The sequence below is a fragment of the Cydia fagiglandana genome, chromosome 17 (genome assembly GCF_963556715.1).
Source record: "Cydia fagiglandana chromosome 17, ilCydFagi1.1, whole genome shotgun sequence".
NCBI lineage: Eukaryota > Metazoa > Arthropoda > Insecta > Lepidoptera > Tortricidae > Cydia > Cydia fagiglandana.
Genome location: NC_085948.1, coordinates 16,643,684 through 16,669,146, shown reverse-complemented (window position 1 = coordinate 16,669,146; position 25,463 = coordinate 16,643,684). Strand labels below are relative to the sequence as shown.

At 38.8% G+C, this 25,463-nt stretch overlaps 1 protein-coding gene across 1 annotated transcript; it reads left to right on the top strand.

Moving 5' to 3' along the window:
* The first annotated feature begins 245 nt into the window (after positions 1-245).
* On the top strand, positions 246-1,175 carry LOC134672904 (uncharacterized). Its single transcript, XM_063530854.1, has one exon. It carries the CDS (start codon positions 246-248, stop codon positions 1,173-1,175), a length of 930 nt encoding a protein of 309 aa, XP_063386924.1.
* The last annotated feature ends 24,288 nt before the right edge of the window (positions 1,176-25,463 follow it).

Genomic DNA, 25,463 nt, shown 5'->3' with positions numbered 1-25,463 from the left:
ATATTCCTATAGAATATTACAAAACTAAAATGCAAGAAAGAGATCACAAATGGCACTGTCCTCGGTGTAATAATATTACGCTCGGGCGTGGACGTAAGGGCGACAACACTCCTGTACGCAGCCACTATCAACAATCGCCGCCTGCGCAGACCGGCGCCGATATATCGATGTGCGATGCATCTCAGCAAGACGTAAGCTCAGTCGATGACCTACTATTGCATAATCATCATAGGTCTACCATTACCATGGAGTACCCGATGAAGAATATTATGGAGTCATTTTCCATCATGCTAGACTCAAAACTCGCTACTGTAAAACAGGATTTAAGTATAATAGATGCAAAACTAAGCTCAACTAAGCAAGACATTTTCAGTGAAATGAAAAAAGAATTTGAACTCGCCATTAAAGACATTAAAGAAGAATTCACTGAAACCACGGATTTTTTGGAGGAACAATTGAAAAGCTTCCGATTAGATATACGTACAATCGATAAAAAAGTGAAAGAACTCGAATCTGAAAACCAGCGCCTGAGCACCGAGTTACATATTATAAAAAGTAACCAAAAAAGTCAGCCTAACACATCAGAAATACAGTGCCGACTCGATCAATTGCTAGTAGACATCAATGATAGGGACCAGGCGTTACTTCTCAACGATATAGAAATTTCGGGAGTGCCTGAATATACAGGAGAATCAACTACGCACGTAGTCCAGACCGTAGCTCAAAAATTGGGCGTAAAGTTGGAGCCCCAGGATATTGTCGGTGTAGAGCGTGTGGGTCCCGCGCGAGCCCCTGGCGCCGGCGCCGTGGCCGCGGCCGACGCCCGGCCGCGCTCCCGGCCGCTGGCCGTGCGGCTGGCTCGGCGCGCACTTCGAGACGAGATGCTCCGGAACGCCAAAGTACGCCGCGGAATTGACTCTCAAAATATAGGACTGCCTGAGCACACTCCGCAGCCAATCTACATCAATGAGCGGTTAACAAAAAGTAACCGTAGACTTTTCTGGATGTCACGACAAGCGGGAAGAGCCTCTGACTGGAAATTCGTATGGACGAGAGAGGGGCGTATCTATGCGAAACGCTCTGACAACACTGACACCAAAGCTGTTAATATCAAATCCGAGCAAGATATTCAACGTGTTTTCGGTGTGGTCCCTACTGCCTCCGATAGGAAATAGCTCCGATTTAATTCGACAAAGTGAAGTATGTAACCACCTACATGAAAATTGGAATGTAATTACTGAACGCGTATGTATTTATCTCGAAAGGCAATGTCATTTTAATGGTTTATTATTACTATATAGACCTTATAAATATAACGATGCGATTTGCTATTACTACTCATTGCATCTGACGCATGTGAATACAATTACAATGTCTTTATACTTTCTTGCAATACTTACATATTTGAGACCTAAAAATTGGAATGTAATTACTGTACTCGTATTATGTATTTACCTTGAAAAGCAATGTCTAATTTATCATTTCAATGGTTTATTACTATATGGACCCTATATATATAACGATGCGTATTACTATTACTACTCATTGCACCTCACGCATGTAAATAAAATTACAATTGCTTTATATAACGTATATTTACTTGCAATATTTTCCTATTTGATACCTCTTTTTAAAACGTTCAATGAATGTCTTTTAACGCTAAACTCATGTAAAATCAAGTATATAGCAACGAGCGAAAATGAAGCAAGTTACTTAATTATGCCTTTGTCCTATTTTAAACATCAATTCGAGTATTTTTGTTATTATCATGGCATACAATATCTTAAAAATATTAATGTACGTATATTTACCAATTTGCGGCACGTAACTATTCTAAAAAGGTTTCTGATAAATTTAAAGTACGTACAAATCTCACACTCTTATATTATACAATTTGCAATTAATAAGTTTTTGAAAGTAGGTCTTTTGAATCCTTGCTCACTAGGAACGCGTCATGAGGAATTTATGGTAGCTTTTGAGCGGCACGGAGTGGATATCCTGGCAATAAATGAAACCTGGTTGCGACAGGGAGAGGGGGGCCGGGCGCCGATGCCGGTGGGTTACCGCTTACGTCACATACCGCGTCCCGCGGGTGACAGGACACGAGGCGGCGGCGTCGGGTTCTACCTGCGTTCTGGCATCTACGCGCGACAACTACATCCACCAGAGTCACCGCTAGTGGAACAAATGTGGATCAGTATCAAGCTGAACGGCCTGAAATTTGCGATCGGTACCGCTTACCGCCCCCCGTGGTTAAATATAGATACCTTTATAGACGCATTGACCGAATCCGTTTGTGCTTTCTCCACATTTGATCATACTGTTCTCATGGGTGATTTTAATATCAATATGAGCTCGACTGACGAAACGAATACTAAGAAAATGGTAAGCTTTTTACACAATATGAGCCTCAATCAATATGTTACTAGCCCAACTCACTTCACAGATCACTCTGAGACAATTTTAGATCTTATATGTAGCAATTGTAGCGTTACGAACTTGAAGGTTGATCACGTCCCAGATCTTAGCAGCCATGCATTTATCTCTTGTAACTTATGCGTTAGAAAACCCAAGCCGTTGCCTAAGTTTATAGTGTACAGACCTTTGAAAGATATCGCCTTGAATGAATTTAATGCTTTTACTCAATCTGTCAATTGGGATCGACTTTTAAACGACAATATCAACGACTCTGTCCAAGCTTTTAATGCATACATACTGTACATCTATGACACATATGCTCCAATTAGAAAATCCCTAATTAAAAAACAAGGATACCCATGGATAACACCTACAGTAAGGGAAATGATGAAACTGAGAGATGAAGCCCACTCTAAATTTCGCACGTCTAAACTAGATTCCCATAAACTGTATTACAAGCAACTAAAAGGTGTCGTAAATGAGGCTTTGTGGTCTGAAAAAAGGGCATACTTCCAACATAATATTAATAATAGTTCAAAAAATCCTCGGCAACTATGGAAAAATATTAAACGTGATATTGTTAGCTTCAATTCAAAACAGTATAATCTTCCTCCCAATTTAAATGACCCAAATTTAATCAATGCTCATTTCCTTACTCTCCCAGGAAATGATAGTGTCGCGATCTCTGAACTTACCTTTTATGAATTTAACCGCTTCGGCGCGTCTTCATTTAGCCTAAAACCGGTGAATGAAACTATTGTTTCCAAAATTATCATGAAAATCAAGTCAAATGCCCAAGGTGCAGATGGAATATCACGTGACATGATCATACTGACACTACCACATACCCTGAAAATTATTACAGCTTTAGTCAATAAGTCTATCCAAACTGGAGTTTTTCCGGATATGTGGAAGGAAGCACGAATCAAACCAATTCCTAAAAATAATAACCCGGCTGATTACAAGGATCTCAGACCGATCAGCATTTTACCATTTCTGTCCAAAGTAGTTGAAAAAATCGTTTGTCAACAAGTAACGGAGTATCTTAATGCTAATGGGATCTTGCCTGAAAAACAATCCGGGTTTAGAGCAGGTCGTAGTACAGCGACAGCACTTTTAGATGTCGTCGACGACATTTTGTCTGAGGCAGACCTTGGAAACGGAACTTTATTGGCTTTACTGGACTTTTCGCGTGCATTTGATACAATTAATCACAACCTACTTATATCCAAGCTTGCTTACTATGGATTCGACTCTGTGGCCCTGAAATGGTTTTCCAGTTATTTAGAAGACCGTTCTCAAAAGGTGGAACTGTGCAGTGAAAGTGGTACCTATAGCTGTTCTGTGGCCTCACCTGTTCCTCGGGGAGTTCCACAAGGCTCAATATTAGGGCCAATATTATTCATTCTGTATAGCGCGGATATAGTACACTGTTTAAAGAATTGTAGCTATCATATCTACGCCGACGATCTACAAGTATATTTGCCATGTCAACCCAGTGAAACCTTAGTTGCGGTAGACGCCATTAATCGGGACCTGAATCGCATAGCCGATTGGTGCTTACGTAATAACCTAGTTTTAAATCCAAATAAATCTAAATTTATGGTTATTGGCACTAATAAACAAAGGCAAAAAATTAATGAGTTTGTACCACAATTGAAAATAAGAGATAATAATATTGAACAAGTTACAGAAGCTAAAAATCTGGGAGTGATCATGGATGAAAACTTAAGATTCCACAATCATGTTTGCGATGTTGCTAAAAACTGCTTCTATAGGCTCAAGATTCTGTACCAAGTTCGGAATTACTTATCCATAGACCTCAGAATTACTCTATGCGAATCACTGATATTATCAAAACTTAACTATGCTGACACAGTTGTAGGTCCCTGCCTCTTATCTCACACAAAGAAAGTGATTCAGAGAGTCCAAAATGCCTGTGCACGTTACTGTTTTATAATTCCACCAAGAACTCACATAACTCCATATCTTAACCGAAGTGATCTCATGAACATGGAATCTAGGCGCTCTCTCCACTTTGCTTGCCTACTGTTCGGGATTGTGAAATCTCAAGCACCTCGATACCTGCATGAGAAACTCCGGTTTTTGCAGCGCCAAAGGTTATCTACACTTCTCATGTGTCCCAAACACAAAACTGCAGCATTTCGTGGCAGTTTTAAGTACACCGCCACAAAATGCTGGAACAACCTACCGCCACCTTTCAAGCAATTAACTTCCTTGCAAGCTTTTAAAGTAAAACTAAAAAGTTATCTTCTATCTAAGCAGAAAGTAGTGTCAGAGGCGTAGCTAGAGGATATGGCGCCAGGGGCAGGCACCAAATTTGCGCCCCCCCCCCCCCACACAAACGAAATGAACTACAAAAGGGTTACTTTTTTTTTAACTAAAATTTACTTTTAATTTAGACAATACAGTGTATATGTGTTTTTTTAATACATCGGCAGGCGTGGCTCACTCCGCGATGTTGTCGCTTTGCTACAGGCAGTTAAAAGTCCATCCGTTCGACCCCAATTTTGGGGTTTGCCATAAGCCGCGCGTGGCGCTGTCGCCACCTAGCGGCCATATCTGCGCTGATCGTGACAGACGCGTTTTGTTAGAGAGTGAGTCTTCTGTACCTAGTACTATTATTTATTCTGTGACATCGGTGGGTAACATGTTTACGACCCACCTGATGGTAAGTGGTCACCGCATCATATGGACGTCTACACTCCAAAAGAGTTACAAGCGCGTTGCCGACCATTTTAAACCTTATGCACTTTTTTGGAGATCTCCATACTGTAGCCTCTCGAGAAAAAGGAACTTAATCAATTTATTGTGGAATGAGCTCCCTTTTTTCGACAAATTTCCTCCCGACCACTGTGGAAGGAATTCCTCTTAAACCGCACAGTACGCGACCATTTAGGTTCTAGGCCTCTAGGGTGTGAGGATAAACACTCTGCCTATCCTAATACGGCGAGCGGTGCAGTGATGGCAAGCTGTCACCGTTGGCAACTAGGCAGCATGTCAAACAATTCTTCAGACAACAGCTCATTGTACTTACCTACGAGCGGTAGAGAACATCCTGTATACAGGGTGGCTAAAAAATAACTGTATTCCCGTTGCCAGGGAGGTTCTGGGATTATAATGAGCAACTTTTACTATGGGACCAACCCCTCAGTCGCGAAAAAAAAATTTGGCTGGTTCATACATTTTGGTTGGTCCATTTTCTATGGGAGGGTAAACTTTTTTTTTGAGATTTCGGGGTTGGTCCCGTAGTAAAAGTTGCTCAGTATAATCCCAAAACCTCCCTGGCAACGGGAATGTAGTTATTTTTAACCAGCCTATATAGGAATCCCCGTACCTACTGTCGTCCGATAGACAACATGTCACAGATATGCAGCAGCAGCTATTGGAGTAGGTTCCGTCTACTACGGCTCATACACCGTGAAATTTTAGTGGTTGTTTTCCCGCGGCAGGGCGATTTGCTATCGGTAGTACTTTCGAATTATGATAGACAAACTTATAAATAAACTGTTTTCCAAAAAAAAAAATACAAAAAAATAACCTAAACTCGAACAAGCGAAAAACAATAGTAACACACTAAAACTGCAAGTCGACGACAGTTCCCGATATTGTAAACAGATAAACAAATAAACAAGCACATGTTACTGTTTTAAACTGTGTAACAGGCTAGAGTGCTTTACTGTTTGACAACTGAAATTAAAATTTACTTAGACTGTTCCTTAAAACCTTTTTATTAGTTTGATGATTGCCATTACGTTGTGTCAACTTTGGTAAATCGAATAATTACATCCTCTTCGCTTATTAAACTAATGTGATAACAGATCCTGTCAATGTCATCACTGCTATTTCTAGTAAAATGGATCGACATTACGAATATTCTAATTTAGAGTACGTCGCGATGGTGCAGCTGTACGCTAGGGCTAACTACGACTCCCACGCCGCCCGGCGACTGTACGCGGAACCGGACCATTTACAGTCGCTGCGTCTTCGGGGGATTTTAAACCCCCAAGTTCCACACGGACGAACAATTGTCGCCGCAACACAGCGGCTGCTTAACCACGGGCAGTTTCAAACGCTAGCACATGCACAGGGCAGAGGTGATTGTGTATTGAAAGTGGCGGATTGCAGTTCGAACAATTATTGCGGTATCGGGAAGTTTAAGTGTTTGTGTAAGTTTTTGATCATTAAAAGCTTGATCTTAACTTGTTATGTTTACTTTTAAGGATCTGCAAACTAACTGCACGTAAAATGTGTGAAGGAAAAATAAATGGAACTACTTTTTAGGTTATTTTGTTTCATTCACTCAAAAGAATTAGGTAGGTACTACTGCAGTGCTACTACTGGTGTTAGGTCACTTTCGAGTTTCGTTCGACACATTTATAAATCTGGCATTTCTTAACTTTATTTAAAAAAAAGATTACACATCGACTGTATATCGATAGCAGAATCATTTCGTTGCGGGAAAACAACCACTAAAATTTCACGGTGTATATATGCGCCTGCCGGACAAAGGGCTAGGGATCCATTTGCATAGGTAGTCTCTTGGACTGTCCATAAAATGGTAACTTCCCGACAGGAGACCCCTGAGGGAAAAGACGCGCTAACACGGAACACAGCTCTGAACTCTCTGAAGCACTCGGCCCGCTCGCCTTATAAAATGAAAGCATAGCAACTCCTACCGAATATCCCTCTGCTTGATAGAAGTTTCTGGCATAGAGTATTCGCACTGAAGGATGGTGGGCGGTAGGGCGCTACCGTCGTCTTTTAAGGTCGAGTTCTAGGCAAAAAAGAGTACCTAAAAGATCGGCTTTCTCTTTGCTTTTCTGAGCTGTGGGCCAGATTACCAGGATGAGAGGTAGTCTTTTGCCCATTTTGGCGCCCCCCCCTTGGACGGCGCCCGGGGCACTTGCCCCCTCCAACCCCCCCCTAGTTACGCCTCTGAGTAGTGTCAGAGTAAACAAGACAAGTAATTTCGAATTTTAGGTAGGTACTGTTACTATTTATAGTTTGTCAAAGGTCTGTTTCATTTCAATCATAGACAGAGAGAATCATACTATCTTTGTCTTACACTAGTACTAGCACCCAAAAGAAAAGGATGAGTATATATTATTTATTTGTATTATGTATATAAGAAACACTTTGTAGGCCATGCTAGTCATACTATCCCTTGATGTCAACTGCTTCATTGTCGCTTCGCTATTTATTGTCGTAATTATTAGTTACCTATAGTTTTATCTTAATAACTCTACTGTAGCCGGTAGCTGCGCCCAACTACGCTCCCTACAGGTGTTCACGGAAGACCAGCGTCAGGTACTACTTCAGTAGGACCCGGCATTATGCTGAGTGTTCACCTTTTTCAGTGTAGGTATAGTTACAGTGTACAAGTTAGTTATAAGTGTTATTTTTTATTTTCCTTTCTTTCTGTGTATGTATTGTATAACTGTGTACTTATACTGAAATAAATGATATTCTATTCTATTCTATTCTATTCTATTACTAAGACTCCGCTGTCCGTCCGTCCGCCAGGCTGTAACTCACGAACCGTGATAGAAATTTGAAATTTTCACAGATGACGTATTTCTGTTGCCGCTTTAACAACAAATACTAAAAAGTACGGAACCCTCGGTGGGCGAGACCGACTCGGGCTTGGCTTTTCGTAAGATTACGTGTCTTGACTGCAAATTTTACATGATATGTTTATCGTGGCTTCTATTTATCGCCATTGATAAAAAACCGGGCAAGTGCGAGTCGGACTCGCGCACCAAGGGTTCCGTACCATAATGCAAAAAAAAATCAAAAAAAAGCAAAAAGAAAACGGTCACCCATCCAAGTACTGACCCCTCCCGACGTTGCTTAACTTTGGTCAAAAATCACGTTTGTTGTATGGGAGCCCCATTTAAATCTTTATTTTATTCTGTTTTTAGTATTTGTTGTTATAGTTAGCGGCAACAGAAATACATCATCTGTGAAAATTTCAACTGTCTAGCTATCACGGTTCGTGAGATACAGCCTGGTGACAGACGGACGGACGGACGGACGGACAGCGAAGTCTTAGTAATAGGGTCCCGTTTTACCCTTTGGGTACGGAACCCTAAAAATGTTAAATCGTACAAATCATTTTCACTCTGGCAAATAAATATTTAACTGTAAAGGAGTTATACCGGGTGTGGCCTGTAATACGAGCAAAAAATTAAACTGTGGGCTATACTCCTCATCATCATCATCTCAGCCATAAGACGTCCACTGCTGAACATAGGCCTCCCCCTTTTTTGGGGGGTGAATGCCCATACTGACCTCCTCATACTGACCAACATTTGTTCAGCAACTTTTAAAAATAACTTGTGATTTGATTTTTAATACACTTTAAAGTTTATTCTATTTAAGAAGCAATGTATTGCGAATTTTGTTATGTTTAAGGCGTGACAAGCAACGTCAATCACAATGATATGGCGTGGCGATGGCGTCCATTGAAGATAATATTTATTTTGTATGAAAATTAGGGACTCTATACATATGCTTCATAATTTTTAAAAGTTGTTGAACAAAAGTGTCACCGTTTGAGGAGTACAATCTATGGTTTAATTATTTGCTCGTGTTACAGGCCACACCCGGTACCTATGTACGAGTATATAATAACTTCTGAACAGCCGCTGAGTTAAGCGATGGATATCATGGATATAATTATAGCTAATTATTAAACAAATTACCCATACAACCATTTCTAGTCGCCGTTACGACGCGGTGTTGACACATCTTGTGTCGACACCGTCTGTTTCGGTCACAATTCCAGTCGCAGAGTCGTCGCCGTGTCGACACAGTTACCAGAAATGGGGAAGGGTCGACACATGACACAAAGTGACATAAAGTGTGGTCGCCGTGTGCACACATTGTTTCGGGTTTGCGACTACTTTATGCCAAAATCATTCGTTCATTCGTTCATTTTGTTCCTGTCAGATGGAAAAATGCTTAAATAAAAATAAGTGACATTAATACGCCACCTCTAAAACGGATTACAAGACGTAATTATATATTGTTTGCATTTATATTACAATAGGACTTAAATTATTATGGGGAATTAAACTGCTCGAGTGATTTGATAAACTAAGTGTAATATAATCAACGCGCCACCACATTGTTTTAGTTTAGCCGGAAATGAAATTGTTTACTTCTCAGTGCCTGTGTTCATAAATATATTATTTGGTGCATTTTTATTACTTCGATGCGTATACTATACTTAAATAACAGAAATAACGCTTTACATACTACGAAACTTGTTAATTATGATGTATAAATATGGTTTAAGGCTGAGAAATATTGCAGTCACAAAGTAGTCGCAAATGTTTCGACTTTGTGTCGACTCTGTGTAGACACATGACACGCGCTGTCAAAATTAATAACAAAGTTACTGGATTTGCAAAATGGCTCCTTGTGTTCATTTGTTTTCAGATATTCTCAAAGTGTAAAAATGCCGTGGTCAGAGATGGGACTTAATAGATTAACTGTTTATTCGACTAATTAATGGAATAAAAAAAGTTAATCCTCAAATTTTAATCACGATTACTTTAGTCGACCTAACATAGATTGAAATTGAATTAATCTGAACATTAATTGAATAAATTATCGATTAAATCTCGGTTGGAAGTTGACAGGGGGCCTTTTTTGTACGTAAAAATAAAAGAAATGTCTTGCATGCAGATGGTAGCCAAACACTTTGTCATAAAAGTCGAGATGGGTGTCGATTTATAGGTTTTAGGGAGTGCCGATTTCGAAAATGATGACCATTTTGGAATCCAAAATGGCGGCCATGCACTGTGTCATAAAAGTCGTCATGGATGTCGTTTTATACGTTTTAGGGGGCCCCAATTTTGAAAATGATGACCATTTTGGAATCCAAAATGGCGGCCATGCACTATGCCATAAAAGTCGTCATGGATGTCGTTTTATAGGTTTTAGGGGGCCCCGATTTAGAAAATAATGACCATTTTGAAATCCAAAATGGCGGCCATGCACTATGTCATAAAAGTCGTCATGGGTGTCGTTTTATAGGTTTTGGGGGGCGCAGATTTAGAAAATGATGACCATTTTGGATTACAAAATGGTGGCCATGCACTATGTCATAAAAGTCGTCATGGGTGTCGTTTTATAGGTTTTAGGGGGCGCAGATTTCGAAAACGATGACCATTTTGGATTCCAAGTAGGCGGCCATGCACTATGTCATAAAAGTCGTCATGGGTGTCGTTTTATAGGTTTTAGGGGGCGCAGATTTCGAAAACGATGACCATTTTGGATTCCAAAATGGCGGCCATGCACTATGTCATAAAAGTCGTCATGGATGTCGTTTTATAGGTTTTAGGGGACGCAGATTTCGAAAATGATGGCCATTTTGGAATCCAAAATGGCGGCCATGCACTATGTCATAAAAGTCGTCATGGGTGTCGTTTTATAGGTTTTGGGGGGCGCAGATTTAGAAAATGATGACCATTTTGGATTACAAAATGGTGGCCATGCACTATGTCATAAAAGTCGTCATGGCTGTCGTTTTATAGGTTTTAGGGAGCGCAGATTTTGAAAATTATAACTATTTTGGAATCCAAGATGGCGGCCATGCACTATGTTAAAAGTCGACATGGATGTCGTTTTGTTGGTCATGGTCATCATTTTCGAAATCTGCTCTTCCTAACACTTATAAATCAACATCTATGACGGCTTATATGACAAAGTGCACCGCAGACATCTTGGAATCCAAAATGGTCATCATTTTCGAATTCTGCACTCCCTAAAACCTATAAAACGATATCCATGACGACTTTTATCACATCTTGGACTCCAAACTGGTCATCATTTTCGAAATCGGCACTTCCTAAAACCTATAAAACGATATTCATTGACGACTTTTATGACAAAATACGTAGCCGCCATCTTGGATTATAAAATGATCATCGTTTTCGAATTCTGCACTCCCTAAAACCTATAAATCGACATCCGTGACGACGCAACTTATCTTTATTTTCAGACCTAACAAATTGCTACAGAATACAAAGTACAAAAAAAGAAGCGAGGAGGTAATGAAACAAGCAAAAATACAGATGATGCCTCGACGCAATTGGATGCTTCTTATATTGTGTCCAGATTTTTTTGTCATAAAAGTTTTTATTTTTCACATATTACTCTCACAAGTTCCGTGACATTTCGACCTTGTAATTTTTTAAGTAAATGTTTTTTCACCACACCAGCTCCGAAAGGCTTACTTTGCACTTCAAAAACTGATAGCAAAGTTGCATTTTATTCGTGAGGCAAAGTAATCAAATGCAAATTTTGAGTTGTTTTCTTATTAGTTTGGTGGTAGAATTGACTTTTAAATGATGATTTTGGATGATACATATTTAATAACATTCACTTGGATTTGATTTGGTTTGATATTTTACATTTAATATTTGCTTCGGGTTGGTGTGGTGAAAAATGTTGTGTTTCACTCGGGGGCAAATTTTGTTTAATCCTCGTGCTTTGAAACCCTCGCAACGCTCAAGATTCCATTTTTAGAACTACTCGCTACGCTTGTGGTTCAATTTTGGAATCTTTCACTTGCTCGGGTATCAATATTAGCACGAGCGGTTAAACAACAACTTCGCCCCCTTGTAAAACAAATAACTATTGTTTATCTATGAGGATCTCACTAGAATAATATAATCAAGGTATTTTTATATTTGATGATTGAAATAGTAACGCAAAAAAAAAATATATATTTGTGTCTTATATTCCTGCCGAAGACTTTTATTTTTCCTTTTCCTTCTACACAAGTTTGGTCAAGTAATAAGAATTTAGGGCTCTCAATTTTATTTTGACTTCTACAACAGTAAAGCTACGAGGCCATGTTTGGTATCGTTTTCGTATAAATTCGCAGTACCAAATTTAGTTATGGTATCACATTGACACCATTCCAAAGTAAAAACATATAAACTTACTTTCTTTTAAACTCCTCTTCACGCTTAAACTGCTGAACAGTTTTAATGTAAATTTAGTACACATATATTTTGAGTCCCGAGACAGGACATAATAAGTTATCTCAAAAATCATCCTTTAAAGGTGTGAAATGAGGTGTAGGGGGGAATTCAGAATTGACTTCTTGAAGTTAATACTGTTTAAGTTTAGGTTCGAAGTCATGTTTTTTTTTATAATTTTTAACTAAATCAAAGATGTAGATCCCAAATTTAATATAAATCGGTTCAGCGGTTATTGATTTCCCGTACAAATTTCCACGCCACTTTTCACACCTTCAAAAGATGATTTTGGTTATAAGATCTATCCTATGTCCTGTTCCGGGACGCAAACTATTTCTATACCAAATTTCAACGAAATCGGTTCAGCGGTTAAGCGTCAAGAGGAGTTTAAAAAAAACCGGCCAAGTGCGAGTCGGACTCGCGTATTAAGGGTTCCGTACATTAAGTCCGACTCGCGCTTGACTGCACATTTCTAATAGGTTTTCCTGTCATCTATAGGTAAAGAACTATTTTGTGTATTCAGACGGACAGACATACAGACGCACGAGTGATCCTATAAGGATTCCGTTTTTTGAGAAAGATTTAATTTAATTTTGTGGAATGGTGTCAATGTGATACCTTAAATGGATTCAGCAACCCAGATTTATACGAAAACGATACCATACACGGCCTAGCACCTTCACTGATGTAGATATATCAAGATAAAATTGAGAGCCCTAAATAAACAAATAAACTTTCAAGAGCGGATATCTCAAAAACTATTCAACATATCGAAAAAATTTACTGAATAAACTTGTAAAAAATTAAATTAACTTTCATTTTGTATAAGTGGCCATGTCGCTAAAATGCATAGTTTCCGAGATATAATCGAAAAACCGGAAAATGGGACCTTCAAAGCCCCCTCTCTTCCCCCCGCTCAAGGGCTACGGCCGGGGACTTTTGATATGTTCACCTCCTAACTTGTCCAAACCAAGTTACAGAGTCAAAAATTGTGTTCCGAGCATTTCCCTCTACAACTTTTTGGAGCATTCGTTGGCTGACCTAAGTAGCTTATTGCATTTCTTTAAAAACTTTTCTGTAAAATGTTGACGGGTGTTGGGTGTTTATATGGTTATGGTCGATTATTATCATTTGCATCGCCCATGAAGACTTACAAGAATTACTTACGAGCACACGAGACACTAATAGTAGTTTGACAAACCTTGGTTTTCAAGAGGTATTTTATATTGACATTTGCTGTCACAAATTTGCTGTCAGATTTAGTCGCAAACCGCACGCAAAGTGCACACAAATGTGTCGACACCTTGTTACGGAAAAGTGTAGACACGGCGACGACACTTTGTTTCGAAACAATTCTAGACACATTGTGTGGACTCTGTTACGACACATCTGACATTTAGTTACCACTTTGATGATTCTGCGACTGGAATGGTTATATGGGTAGTGCTTGAGAGGTAGTCAATGCATGTCTTTGCAACACTAAAAATCATAACCCTTCTCATATGGCAAAAAGTAGAATATAAACTCACTCAAAACAACATTTAGGGCACAGATACGTGGAAAATGATTTACTCGAGCGAAAAGGTTTGACACGTTTATTTTGCCATCTGCAACAGCCATGCGGCCAGAAAATTGTACTTTCCTGTCTGAGAAAGTGGGAAGCAAGATTCGGCGCGATTCAGGAAATGAATTAGACATGCACTAGATATGAAATAGTAAAGATATGTGACGTTCCACGGCAAAAGGTACCTTATGGCAGCTGGCGCTTACGCTATTATTGACGCCGCTCCAATATTCAGCCGGGGCAATGGTATCTTTTGCCGTGGAACGTCACATATCTTTATTATTTCATATCTAGTGCATCTCTAATTCATTTCCCGAATCGCGCCGGTTATATTTCACAAAGAAATACTAATTTACTTCAAGTTCAAGTCTCGTCCGAAACATTTAATTTTACAAGCTTTTATTTAACTTGCAATGTTAGTTTGTAATATGTTTGTTCGGGTCAAATCTTTCAAGCTTTTTTTTGCAGACTCCGCTGTCCGTCTGTCTGTCCGTTTGTCTGTCATCAGGCTCTATCTCATGAACGGTGATAGTTGATGTATTTCTGTTGCCACTTTAACAACAGATACTAAAAAGTACAGAACCCTCGGTGGGCGAGTCCGACTCGCACTTGTCCGGTTTTTTATTTCGAATAAATGAAACTTCACATACTTTGCCTAGGTATATTATGTAAGTTGGGTGGCATTGCAATATTATTGTACCTTACTATCGAGTTGATCTCATGATCGCCACGCGAGATTGCCGAAGGAACTCTGTGATAAACACAACTTTATTGTGTTTGGGTTTGTTACAATAGTCATGATGAGTATTAGTTGCCTATGAAAGTACAGTCAGCGATAAAAGCATGAGTATCAAAAACTATATATAGAATGAATTAAAAAAATAATACAGGTATAATTATTATAACTTTCCCTTATTTGGTGGTAAGGTAACGTACTTATATTTGTATAAAAAAATTAGAATAATTACGATATTTATATTTGACTCATCATGTGGTTTTGGCATTTGGCATCGAATATAATGCGCCATACGAATAGGGATTCCTATTTGAAGCACATCGAATGTCGGGGCGCGAGAGAATTTCTCGTATTTCTTACTCGTATATCGAATGCAAAACCTTTTTAACACGATATTATGGCAATATTTTTATAAGAAATAATAATACAGTTGTAAGTATTTCCTTTGATTGTGGACGTTGCAGACATCTCAAAAGTTTTATTATTTCGTTCATTAATACATTTCGTTTTCGTTTCGTTTATAAATAAATTTTATTTTGTCCTAGAATATTATAGGTATATTGACGGCCTCCTAGCCTAGTCGGTAGCGGCCCTGCCTGCGAAGTAGGCATCTATTACATCAAGTGCCCACAACACAAACCTTACTCTGAGACTTAGTCAATCTGTGTAAAATAAAAAATATAATAAAAAATATTTATTTTAACCTTTTATGTATATGATACAATGCTTATCTTACACCTGCACGCAGAAATATAACCAAATCCTAAATATACCACTTCATAATCAATATAAACAGGGCTGTGTCAATAATATGTAGGTACGCAAAATTAAATAATACCTAAACTGCAAATATTTACAATTTCCAATATCAACAACAATTACAAATTCACTGTTTGTTATTCATAAAATGAAGAGTCAACAAAATAACGGTTATTACATAATTTAATCCGTTACGAAATACTGTTTTAACTGTTATTACTGCGCGGAACACATAAAATGGCGGTAAAACTGATTATCGGGTTAACATGAACATAACTGTACTGAAAAGTCGTTAACAGGCTTGAGTTTGTAATGTACTTCGCCATCAGTACCCTTAATGTAAATTTCATTCGATAGCGTGACGTGACGTTGGCGTTAAGCAGTGGTGAGCAAAGTACGGCCCGCGGGCCATCTCCCGCCAATGGATTTTATCCGGCCCGCCGCCGGTCCTATGAAATAATTAGTACCTAGGTATATGGATTTGGCCCACGATTATCTCAAACCAAAATAAATTAAGGCTACAATTCTCGCCCTCCACTTAAATTTTCTAAACTTTCTGGCCCCCCATGAAGAAAGTTTGCCCACCACCATTTTGTATGGAATTTTGAGTTTCCAAGGCGCGCTGTTCAAAATCCCATACAAAAATAGAACGCACGCACGTCACGCTAGCGAATGAAATTTACACTAGTGGTTCAGATATATCGTAGCGGCAAAGATGCTTAAATATATCTGCACATACATTTTAACGTATTGATAGTCAATTGAGACTTAGCTAGAAATAAAGGAAAAGTTAGTAAATCCCTGTTTCTGATGTAGATATATGAACTCGCAGCTCCGGGATACCATATCCTTTATTATGCGCCTTAGTGGGGCATTGCGGTATCGTTTGAAAACGTTTCTGTTTAGTACAAAATGAATTGATACTCGTTTAGATATTTGTGAACACCTTGTCCGCTCAGACACATAGTATGGCGACTCTCCTCTCTCTACGACTATCGGCCTGATTCGAACTTTAAAATACGTCAAGAATTTGCAAAAGATACTATATGGCTCGGAATTCGGATATATCAGTGTCAAAAGTGACGTTTCTTCAAACAAAAACGTAATTTTTGATACGGACATATCAAATCCATATCGTATCTTTAGCAAATTTTTGATGTATTTTAAAGTTCGAATCTTGTCACGTTTGCGTAGATGTCGTTAAGCACTCACTTTGCTAGCTTTCACCTCTTAAGTACGCTCTTAGGAATTATTTTAAGATAAAACTAATTAAGTATGTCGTTCCCATCGCGGAACAAGGGTGTTCCGGACCTTTGGGAGGCGTGCGCGGAGCCGAAGTCTACACGTAGAGGGCCTTTTGACTCTTTAATGAAATGTAATCGATACAAGTATATTATTATGTTAGCTCAGCTTATAGGCTATCTTCTACACGTCAGTATTAAGACTAAAAAAATAGCGCATTAAGAAGTAGTTTGTAACAATTTATAGTCAGAATAAGTGTTGAAACACACGTGAAACAACCAATCAGCACTGTTTCTTTAAATTCACGCGTCCTCATTGGTCCCCATTTTTGTTCTAAATTTGAAATCGGAATGACGTCCTTATTCTGCTCGCGGTATCTAACGAAAATACAAAGTTTATGTAACTGTTTGGTAATCTTCCATCTCGGATTTAACGCCAAGGTTCGATCTTAGGAAAACATCGTATTTATTTACGTTCCATTTATTTGTAGACGAAAGCCAATGATTTAGCTCTTCGACAGATAATAAAATCGAATGCTGTCGTTAAATTTAAATGTATCGAACAACAAATCTTGAAAATGTCTGCGCGGTCTTTTTATCGTACATTGCAGGTTATGTTCGGGATTTTACGATTTATTGTCAATATCTAAAAGTTCAATAGTACTTGAAAAATGTTTGCTTGGCGTTTATTTATTATTATATTCATGCATGAGTAGGTACGTTTTGTTCAGTATTTTCGTACCTGTGAGGCATAGTATGACTCATCTTAGACCGGGCCGTGTCTGGGCCGGAGCTTCCGGCGCTGTCATGTCATAGAAAAGTAAGCGCCCGGGCACGGCCCGGTTTGACTTGAGTCATTCTTAACACTGTTAGTGCCATTTTTGTAATTTTACAGGAGAAAGGATTTTGTGTCAAAATTTGTAACACTAGTCTCCACTAGTGTTACAAATTTTACACCGCGTTTCCGGCGTTTAAAAGGATAAAGCTTTTTGGTCGTATCGGTCCAGAAATAAGGCGGGCGACAGTTCATAGTTGAGACGCTCCATTTAGATACAACAGAGTAGAATTTTCCTTGATATTCCTTTATTGATCGTCCTTCTCTTAGTCTTTACGTAATAATTTACATTAATTACTGATAAGTATTAATTATTGATACTAAGATATTATCCATATCGCTTTGTCTTGATACGTCCTTACTATTTCCGTTATGAATGGGCACTGATTCTTTCATGCTAAATATTACCTTAAATCCAAGCCTATGAAGTCCATATTTCTTTACCAACGTGTCTAACTATAACCTCAAAGTTAATGTTACCTTAAAATCAAAGCCATAAAGTCCATTTTCATTTGCGAACTAAGTAAAATACAACCTTGTCCAAGTAACGTTTCACAAAGACTTGGCACTTGTCCCCTCAGAATTGGCAATTGATAGAGTACCATTAAGACCCAATCATGTGTAAATGGACCGGTCCATTATCTATGGGACCATAAATATCTGTGCATATTGGAGCCATTTTAATTGTGTTAATGTTTGCCAGTTCAAAAGTAGATATCTTTAGTAATTATAAGTAATATGTTTATTTTTAAATTTATTTAATTTAATGTGTTTTCTTTTTCTCTCATTTCCTTTTAATAATAGTATAACATAGTTAGTTAAGAGTTACTAAACATAATTGTGACATCCCACGGCTAAAGGTACCTTAAGGCGGTTGGCGCTTACGCTATTATTAACGTCGCTCCAATATTTTTGCGGTGCTATGCGACGTAAGCGCCAGCCGCCGTAAGGTACCTTTTTCGTAGAACGCCACTTTAAACTCTCGCGTTTTGTACACATCAAATAAAATCGATTTTAATCTATACAGGGTGATCAATCCAAATGGGTCAGTATGGGGAAGTCAGAAACTATGAGAGATAGCGAAATCTGTTCTTAGGAACCATGGCTTCGATTTTAGATTTAATAATAATGGCATTAAATTTTTTTTTAATCTATCATACATAACCGGGATTCGAACATTGGTCAATATTCTTGTTGTTTGTTTGTATGGCAACTTTTAAAAGACGCGTGATAGGTGGGGGGTGCTCGACCAAATATCATAGAGAGCCCCGAGACAAAACAAACTACATTAAAAAAAAACAAAATGGCCGACTTTTTTTTTAATTTTTCAAGTTAGTCCGAGCGCACTGAGATTTGGCATGCGGTGAGCCTAAAGGCCCAAGATTACCATGTCAAAAAAATTTTTTGAAAAAATCTAAAATGGCGGCGGACACAAATTTCCAAGTAGGTTAAGCGAACCCGAAGGGCGAGTTTCAGGCCGGGAGACCGAAGGCCGACCCCAGCGGAATGCCGAAGGCCCGGAGCTTCCACCCCGACTCTCAAAACGCGAGGCTGAAGGCCGAGCTGCGTGAATGGGGTGCTTCCAAGCGTTCTACCATACCAAGTCAACTGTCTTGATGAGCGAAGCGTCCAGGCTTGCGAAGGCCGAAGGCCGAGTTCCGCGCAGGGCCGAAGGCCCGAAGCGTCACACGAGAGGGGGAAGTTGGAGCTTAAACACGACCCAACACTTTTCCTATTGGGAGTCGCGTTTTGGGAGTCGGGGTGGAAACTCCGGGCCTTCGGCCCTCCGCCAGGGTCAGCCTTTGGCCTCCCGGCCTGAAGCTCGCTCTTCGGGCTCGCTTAACCTACTTGTAAATTTGACTTTGCCCGTGTCCGCCGCTATTTTGGATTTTTCCAAAAAAATTTTTGGCATGGTAATTTTGGGCCCCCAGGCTCGCCGTATGCCAAATCTCAGCGCGCTCGGACCAACTTGAAAAAATTAAAAAAAAGTCGGCCATTTTGAATTTTTTTAATGTAGTTTGTTTTGTCTCGGGGCCCTCTATGATATTTGGTCGAGCACCCCCCACCTATCACACATCGTTTAAAAGTTGCCATACAAACAAACAACAAGAATATTGACCAGGTTCGAATCCCGGTTATGTATGACAGATTAAAAAAAAAATTGAATGCCATTATTATTAAATCTAAAATCGAAGCCATGGTTCCTAAGAACAGATTTCGCTATCTCTTATAGTTTCTGACTTCTCCATACTGACCCATTTGGATTGATCACCCTGTATATATAAATGCAAGTGTCCTGACTGACTGACTGACTGATTTATCAACGCAGAGCCGAAACTACAAAAGCCAGAAAGTTGAAATTTGCACACCAGATTGCATTTATAAAGTGTACAAGAGATAAGAAGCGATTTTGAGAAATTCAACCCCTAAGGGGGTTAAAAAGGGGATGAAAGTTTGTATGGGGTTAAAGTTTTCTTTTAAGCTAGGAATTTGAAACTTCGTTAAAAGATATATTGTTAAAATAAAAGAAAACTAATTTCAGCGTTTTTGAAAATTCATCCCCTAAGGTGGTGAAAAAGGGGTTGAAAGTTTGTATGGAAATCAAAAATTTTTTCGAGTGGTTGAGTTGAATCTTTGTATTTAGGGATATTATTAGAATACGAGAAAAGTAATTTCAGTGTTTTGTAAAATTCATCCCCTAACAGGGTTAAAAAGGGGTTGAAAATTTTAATCCATTATAAATGCTTTGAAACTTCTTAGAAAGGCATAACACCCATTACAAAAAAAAGTTATTGCAACGTTTTTGGAAATTCAACCCCTAAGGGGGTTAAAAGGGGGATGAAAGTTCGTCTTCGGGTGCAAATTTTATTTTAAGCTAGGAACTTGAAACTTTGTGAAAAAGTATCAAATTCAAATACAAGAAAACTAATTTCAGCGTTTTAGAAAATTCATCCCCCAAGGTGGTGCAAAAGGGGTTGAAAGTTTGTGTGGATATGAAATTTTTTTTCTATTGCGGAACTTGAATCTTTGTATTTGGAGATATTATTAGAAGACAATAAAAGTAATTTCAGCGTTTTGTAAAATTCATCCCCTAACAGGGTTAAAATGGGTTTCAAAGTTTGAATCCATTACTAATGCTTTGAAAATTCTTAGAAAGGCATAATAGCCGATTACAAAAAAAAGTAATTGCAACGTTCTTGGAAATTCAACCCCTAAGTGGGTAAAAAGGGGATGAAATTTCGTCTTCAGGTGCACATTTTATTTGAAGCTAGGAACATGAAACTTTGTAAAAAGGTATTAAATTAAAATACAAGAAAACTAATTTCAGCGTTTTTGAAAATGTGAAAACGGGGTTGAAAGCGATTTCAGCGATTTGTAAAATTCATCCCCTAACAGGGTTAAAACGGGGTTCAAAGTTTGAACCCATTACAAAAGCTTTGAAACTTCTTAGAAAGACATAATAGCCGATTACAAAAAAAAGTAATTGCTACGTTTTTGGAAATTCAACCCCTAAGGGGGTTAAAAAGGGGATGAAAGTTCGTCTTTGGGTGTAAATTTAATTTTAAGCTAGGAACTTGAACTTTTTGCAAAAATAGGTATTAAATTAAAAAACCTGAAAACTAATTCAAGATTTTTGAAAATCATCCCCCAAGGTGGTGAGAAAGGGGTTGAAAGTTTGTATGGAGATCAGATATTTTGTGAGTGCGGAACTTGAATCTTTGTATAAGGGCATAGGTACCTAATTATGAGAATACAAGAAAAGTAATTTCAGCAACCAACATCAAAATCCAATGACTTAAAACTTCATACAACTTGCTAAAAAAGTAAAGTACTTAATTTCAACATTGCTTGGATATGAAAATTATAGGTACTAAAGATGTAAAATGTTGAAGATAAGATTCCACGCGGACGAAGTCGCGGGCAACAGGTAGTAAATTATATCGCGGTAGACCCGTTTGTGTTATTAACTTATTAAATATATTATGGAACCTGTCTTCTGAAATAAATGATTTTTATTTTATTTTATTTATGTTATTTAATAAAAATGGTTGTTATGGTTTTAATACCACCTGACACTAACTAAAATAAGCGACTTGGTGTCACATTACATCTTTGCATGACCTTTTTGACTTCCATCTTTTTACATGTTATGTTTTTGATGGGATATATTTTATACATCATCATCATCATCATCATCATCATCTCAGCCATAAGACGTCCACTGCTGAACATAGGCCTCCCTATTACATAGGCCAACCCCTTCGTATTTTATACAATAAAGTTTAAATAAATAAATACTGTTCAAGGAATGAAATTGAATTCAGAACAGAACAGAACATAACAGAAAAGCATTTGCAATTTATGAAATTAGAGTCAACACTCAAATTACCAATTCTGCAATACAAATAACTCTGCCTACACTACGCTGATCCAATATTACAGGGTTCTATGTAACATTTTCAAGATAACTGAAATTCGACTTTGTGTCACTATGACAACGTTCAAATTTCAGTTCCAATAAAGTGAAACATAGAACCCTGTAATAATTGGGGCAGAGACTATAAACTATGAACCATTTCATTGCAACACTACTATACAATAACCAAGACCATAATGCTGTCTTCTAAACAGTTGATAACTCTTAAGACAATGACAAAGGGTTGAAAATTGTGTGTGTTTTAGTTAGGTGTTGATGTGATAAGTTGGTCGCTATAAAATAATGCTTTCTTAGCTTACACTCTGGGGAATTGTGTGTTTCGCACCATGTTTGTTTTGCAGAAATAATGTAATTTAGGATGGCCTTATTTTTGGTGACGTATTTATAAGTAGTATTTTGTCTCTTGAGAGTTGATTCCTGATAAGGGCTTATGCACAAATCACGCGAGGTTCGATAGGAGGAGGGGGGGTCACGAAAAAATCACGAAAGATAACGTTGGGGGAGGGGGGGATAAGGAAACCTCACGTGTATTTTTCTACAGTGAACGAAACTAAGAAAAAAAACCTACCACATGAGTAGATACTTTTTAAACATAAATCTTCACTCTGCACTTCAAAATAGAGAGTCTATTTAATGAAAATAGAAAAATAAACAAGATTTTCTATATACAATATTTGAACAAGGTTGTACTTTAGGTCTTTTCGAAATTAAAGCCGTTTGTACTATATAAACAACTATAATAATCTCCCAAACAAGTCTCACATACAAAATATAAAATTACACACTTAAGATTCTAAGACAAACAGTCGTTAGCTAGTTTGCACAGGTGACAGCGCCATCTCTCGGTGCATTTGGAAACCGACCAACACGCTATGTGTATTTAAAGTTATGACTTGGACATACCGCCCACCAAGGACCGAATGTCCTTTCTGACTGTTCACCATTGCAACATTAGCCACTATACACTTATATTAATGAACAACAGATTCACTGTTAGACACAACTAGCAGCTATTACATCTATGGTAAATTAGTTTATTTTTGAAACAGTATTATTATTGCGTTGCCTTTATTCACTTACTGGTAACACACAAATTTTAGAAGTGGGGCGTTTTATCACTGAGTTCTTACATTTCAAAGATACCACTCTCGTTAATCCATCTGAGCCAGGATATTTGGTGAGGATTTTACCAAAAAGCCACTTACTAGGAGGTAAATCGTCTTCCTTCACCAAAACTATGTTCCCGATTTCCGGTTCAGGGGTCTTGAAGGCCCACTTGTAACGATGCATGAGATGGGTTAGATATTCATTCGACCATCGTCTCCAGAAATTCTGTAACATCTCTTGAGTGATCTGCCATCTTTTTAAAGTACTCAAATTACTGTTCTCATAATTGGCCTCAGGGATCGTCACAAGTGGTTCTCCTATTAAGAAGTGACCTGGGGTTAAAGGAGCGGCCTCTGTTGGATCATTGCTCACCATGGACAAGGGGCGCGAGTTCAGACACGCCTCTATTTGACTAAGCACAGTGCTCATCTCTTCATATGTCAGAGTGGCTTCGCCAATTACGCGTTTGACGTGATATTTGACCGATTTTATGCCTGCCTCCCATAGGCCACCAAAATTGGGTGCGCGGGGAGGGATAAAATGCCAATTAGTGCCACGGACAGCCAGACTGTCTGCCACTTCTTTGGTCATTGTTGACTTCTCCGCATTGAACAATTCTTTGAGCTCCTTGGAAGCGCCTATAAAATTAGTTCCGTTGTCACTATACAGGTTGGCACAGTGACCGCGTCTAGCAACGAAACGTTTAAACGCTTCTAAAAAACCTCTGGAGGTAAGATCACTTACCGCTTCAATATGTACGGCTTTTGTAACCATACATACGAATAAACTTATATAACCTTTGAATGCCTTATGACCCCTGCCTTTAGAGGTTCTCAGCATTATGGGCCCCGCATAGTCTACACCACTATTTAAAAACGCTCTGGCGGGTGTAACTCTAACGGCCGGCAGAGTGCCCATAAGTTGATTCTGCAGTTTAGCCTTGTGCCGCACACAAACCACACATTTGCGAACACGACATTTCACCAGATTTTTGACTCCGATAATCCAGTACGCGGATCGGATAAAGTTTAGCATCAATTTTGCGTCACCGTGTAACGTTTTCCTGTGAGCGTCGTCCACTATCAAGTCAGAAAGGTGTGATCTGTGTGGCAAAATTATGGGTTCCTTAACGCTTTGAGGTTCTTGTGAATGAGTGATTCGTCCATTCACTCTAAGTAATCCCTGCTCATCGATGAAAGGATTTAAGCTGAGTAGCTTGGACGATTTGGAGGTGATTTGTCCGTATGTATGTATTTCTTTTATTTCGGCTTGAAATTCAGTAACTTGACTTAATTTAATACAAGTCACTAACGCTTCATCGAGTTCCCATTTATTTAAATGCTTAAGCTCTTGACCTTTATTGATTATTTCTTTTTTCGTGACAAACCTTCTGCAAAATGCTATTACTCTAATCAGTCTTTGCAGCGAAGAATATTTGTCCAATATCGGTACTTCTAGCTCACTCGTAGCAATATGAACTCTTAAGGATTGTTCTTGATTGGTCTCGTTGTTCTTTAACCTGTTGTATGCTATGTCTTTGTTCCATAGAAACTTCGGACCGAACTTCCACAGCTCTAACTCTGCAAGCTCTGATGGTTGCACTCCTCGCGAAGCACAATCAGCTGGATTGTCCTTCGTGGAGACATGAAACCACTGCGAGGATTCCAATTTGGAATGGATTTCAGAAATTCGGTTCGCCACGAACGTTTTCCAATTACTTGGATGTTTATTTAGCCATGCTAATACCACTGAGGAATCAGTCCAAGCTCTTATATCGTTCCTGGGAATATTCAAAACACCAGCTACCTCAACCAACAGTTTAGTCAGCAGGGCAGCACCACAAAGTTCCAAGCGTGGAATGCTGACTTGCCGAACGGGTGACACTCTGGTCTTAGCGCTAACTAGGACGACATGGACATCTGAATTTGCGTTTATGACGCGCATATAAACAACAGCAGAGTAGGCAACATTGGATGCATCCGAGAAGCCATGCAATTCAGTGACGACGTCATCTGCCCTTGTGAACATCCACCGCGGAATACTGAAGTTGGTAAGTTGAGCCAGTTCATTGCGGTAAGTATACCAATCTTCTAAGATGCTTGATGGTGGTTCCTCATCCCATCCTGTCCCTGCTATCCACAATCGCTGTATGAATATCTTAGCTTTTATTACGCATGGAGCTATCCACCCCAGGGGGTCGAATAACCGCGAAACGTCGGATATAATTTTCCTTTTTGTTACAGGTGCAGACAACGGAGGCAGCTTCACCGAGTATTGAAATTCATCGCGACTTCTATTCCAGGTGAGTCCTAATATCTTTACTATATTGTCCTGTTTAAATTCTAA

What these genes read in the sequence shown, in the direction of transcription:
- LOC134672904 (XM_063530854.1), top strand. Translation starts at nt 246, where the DNA reads ATGGAGTACCCGATGAAGAATATTATGGAGTCATTTTCCATCATGCTA.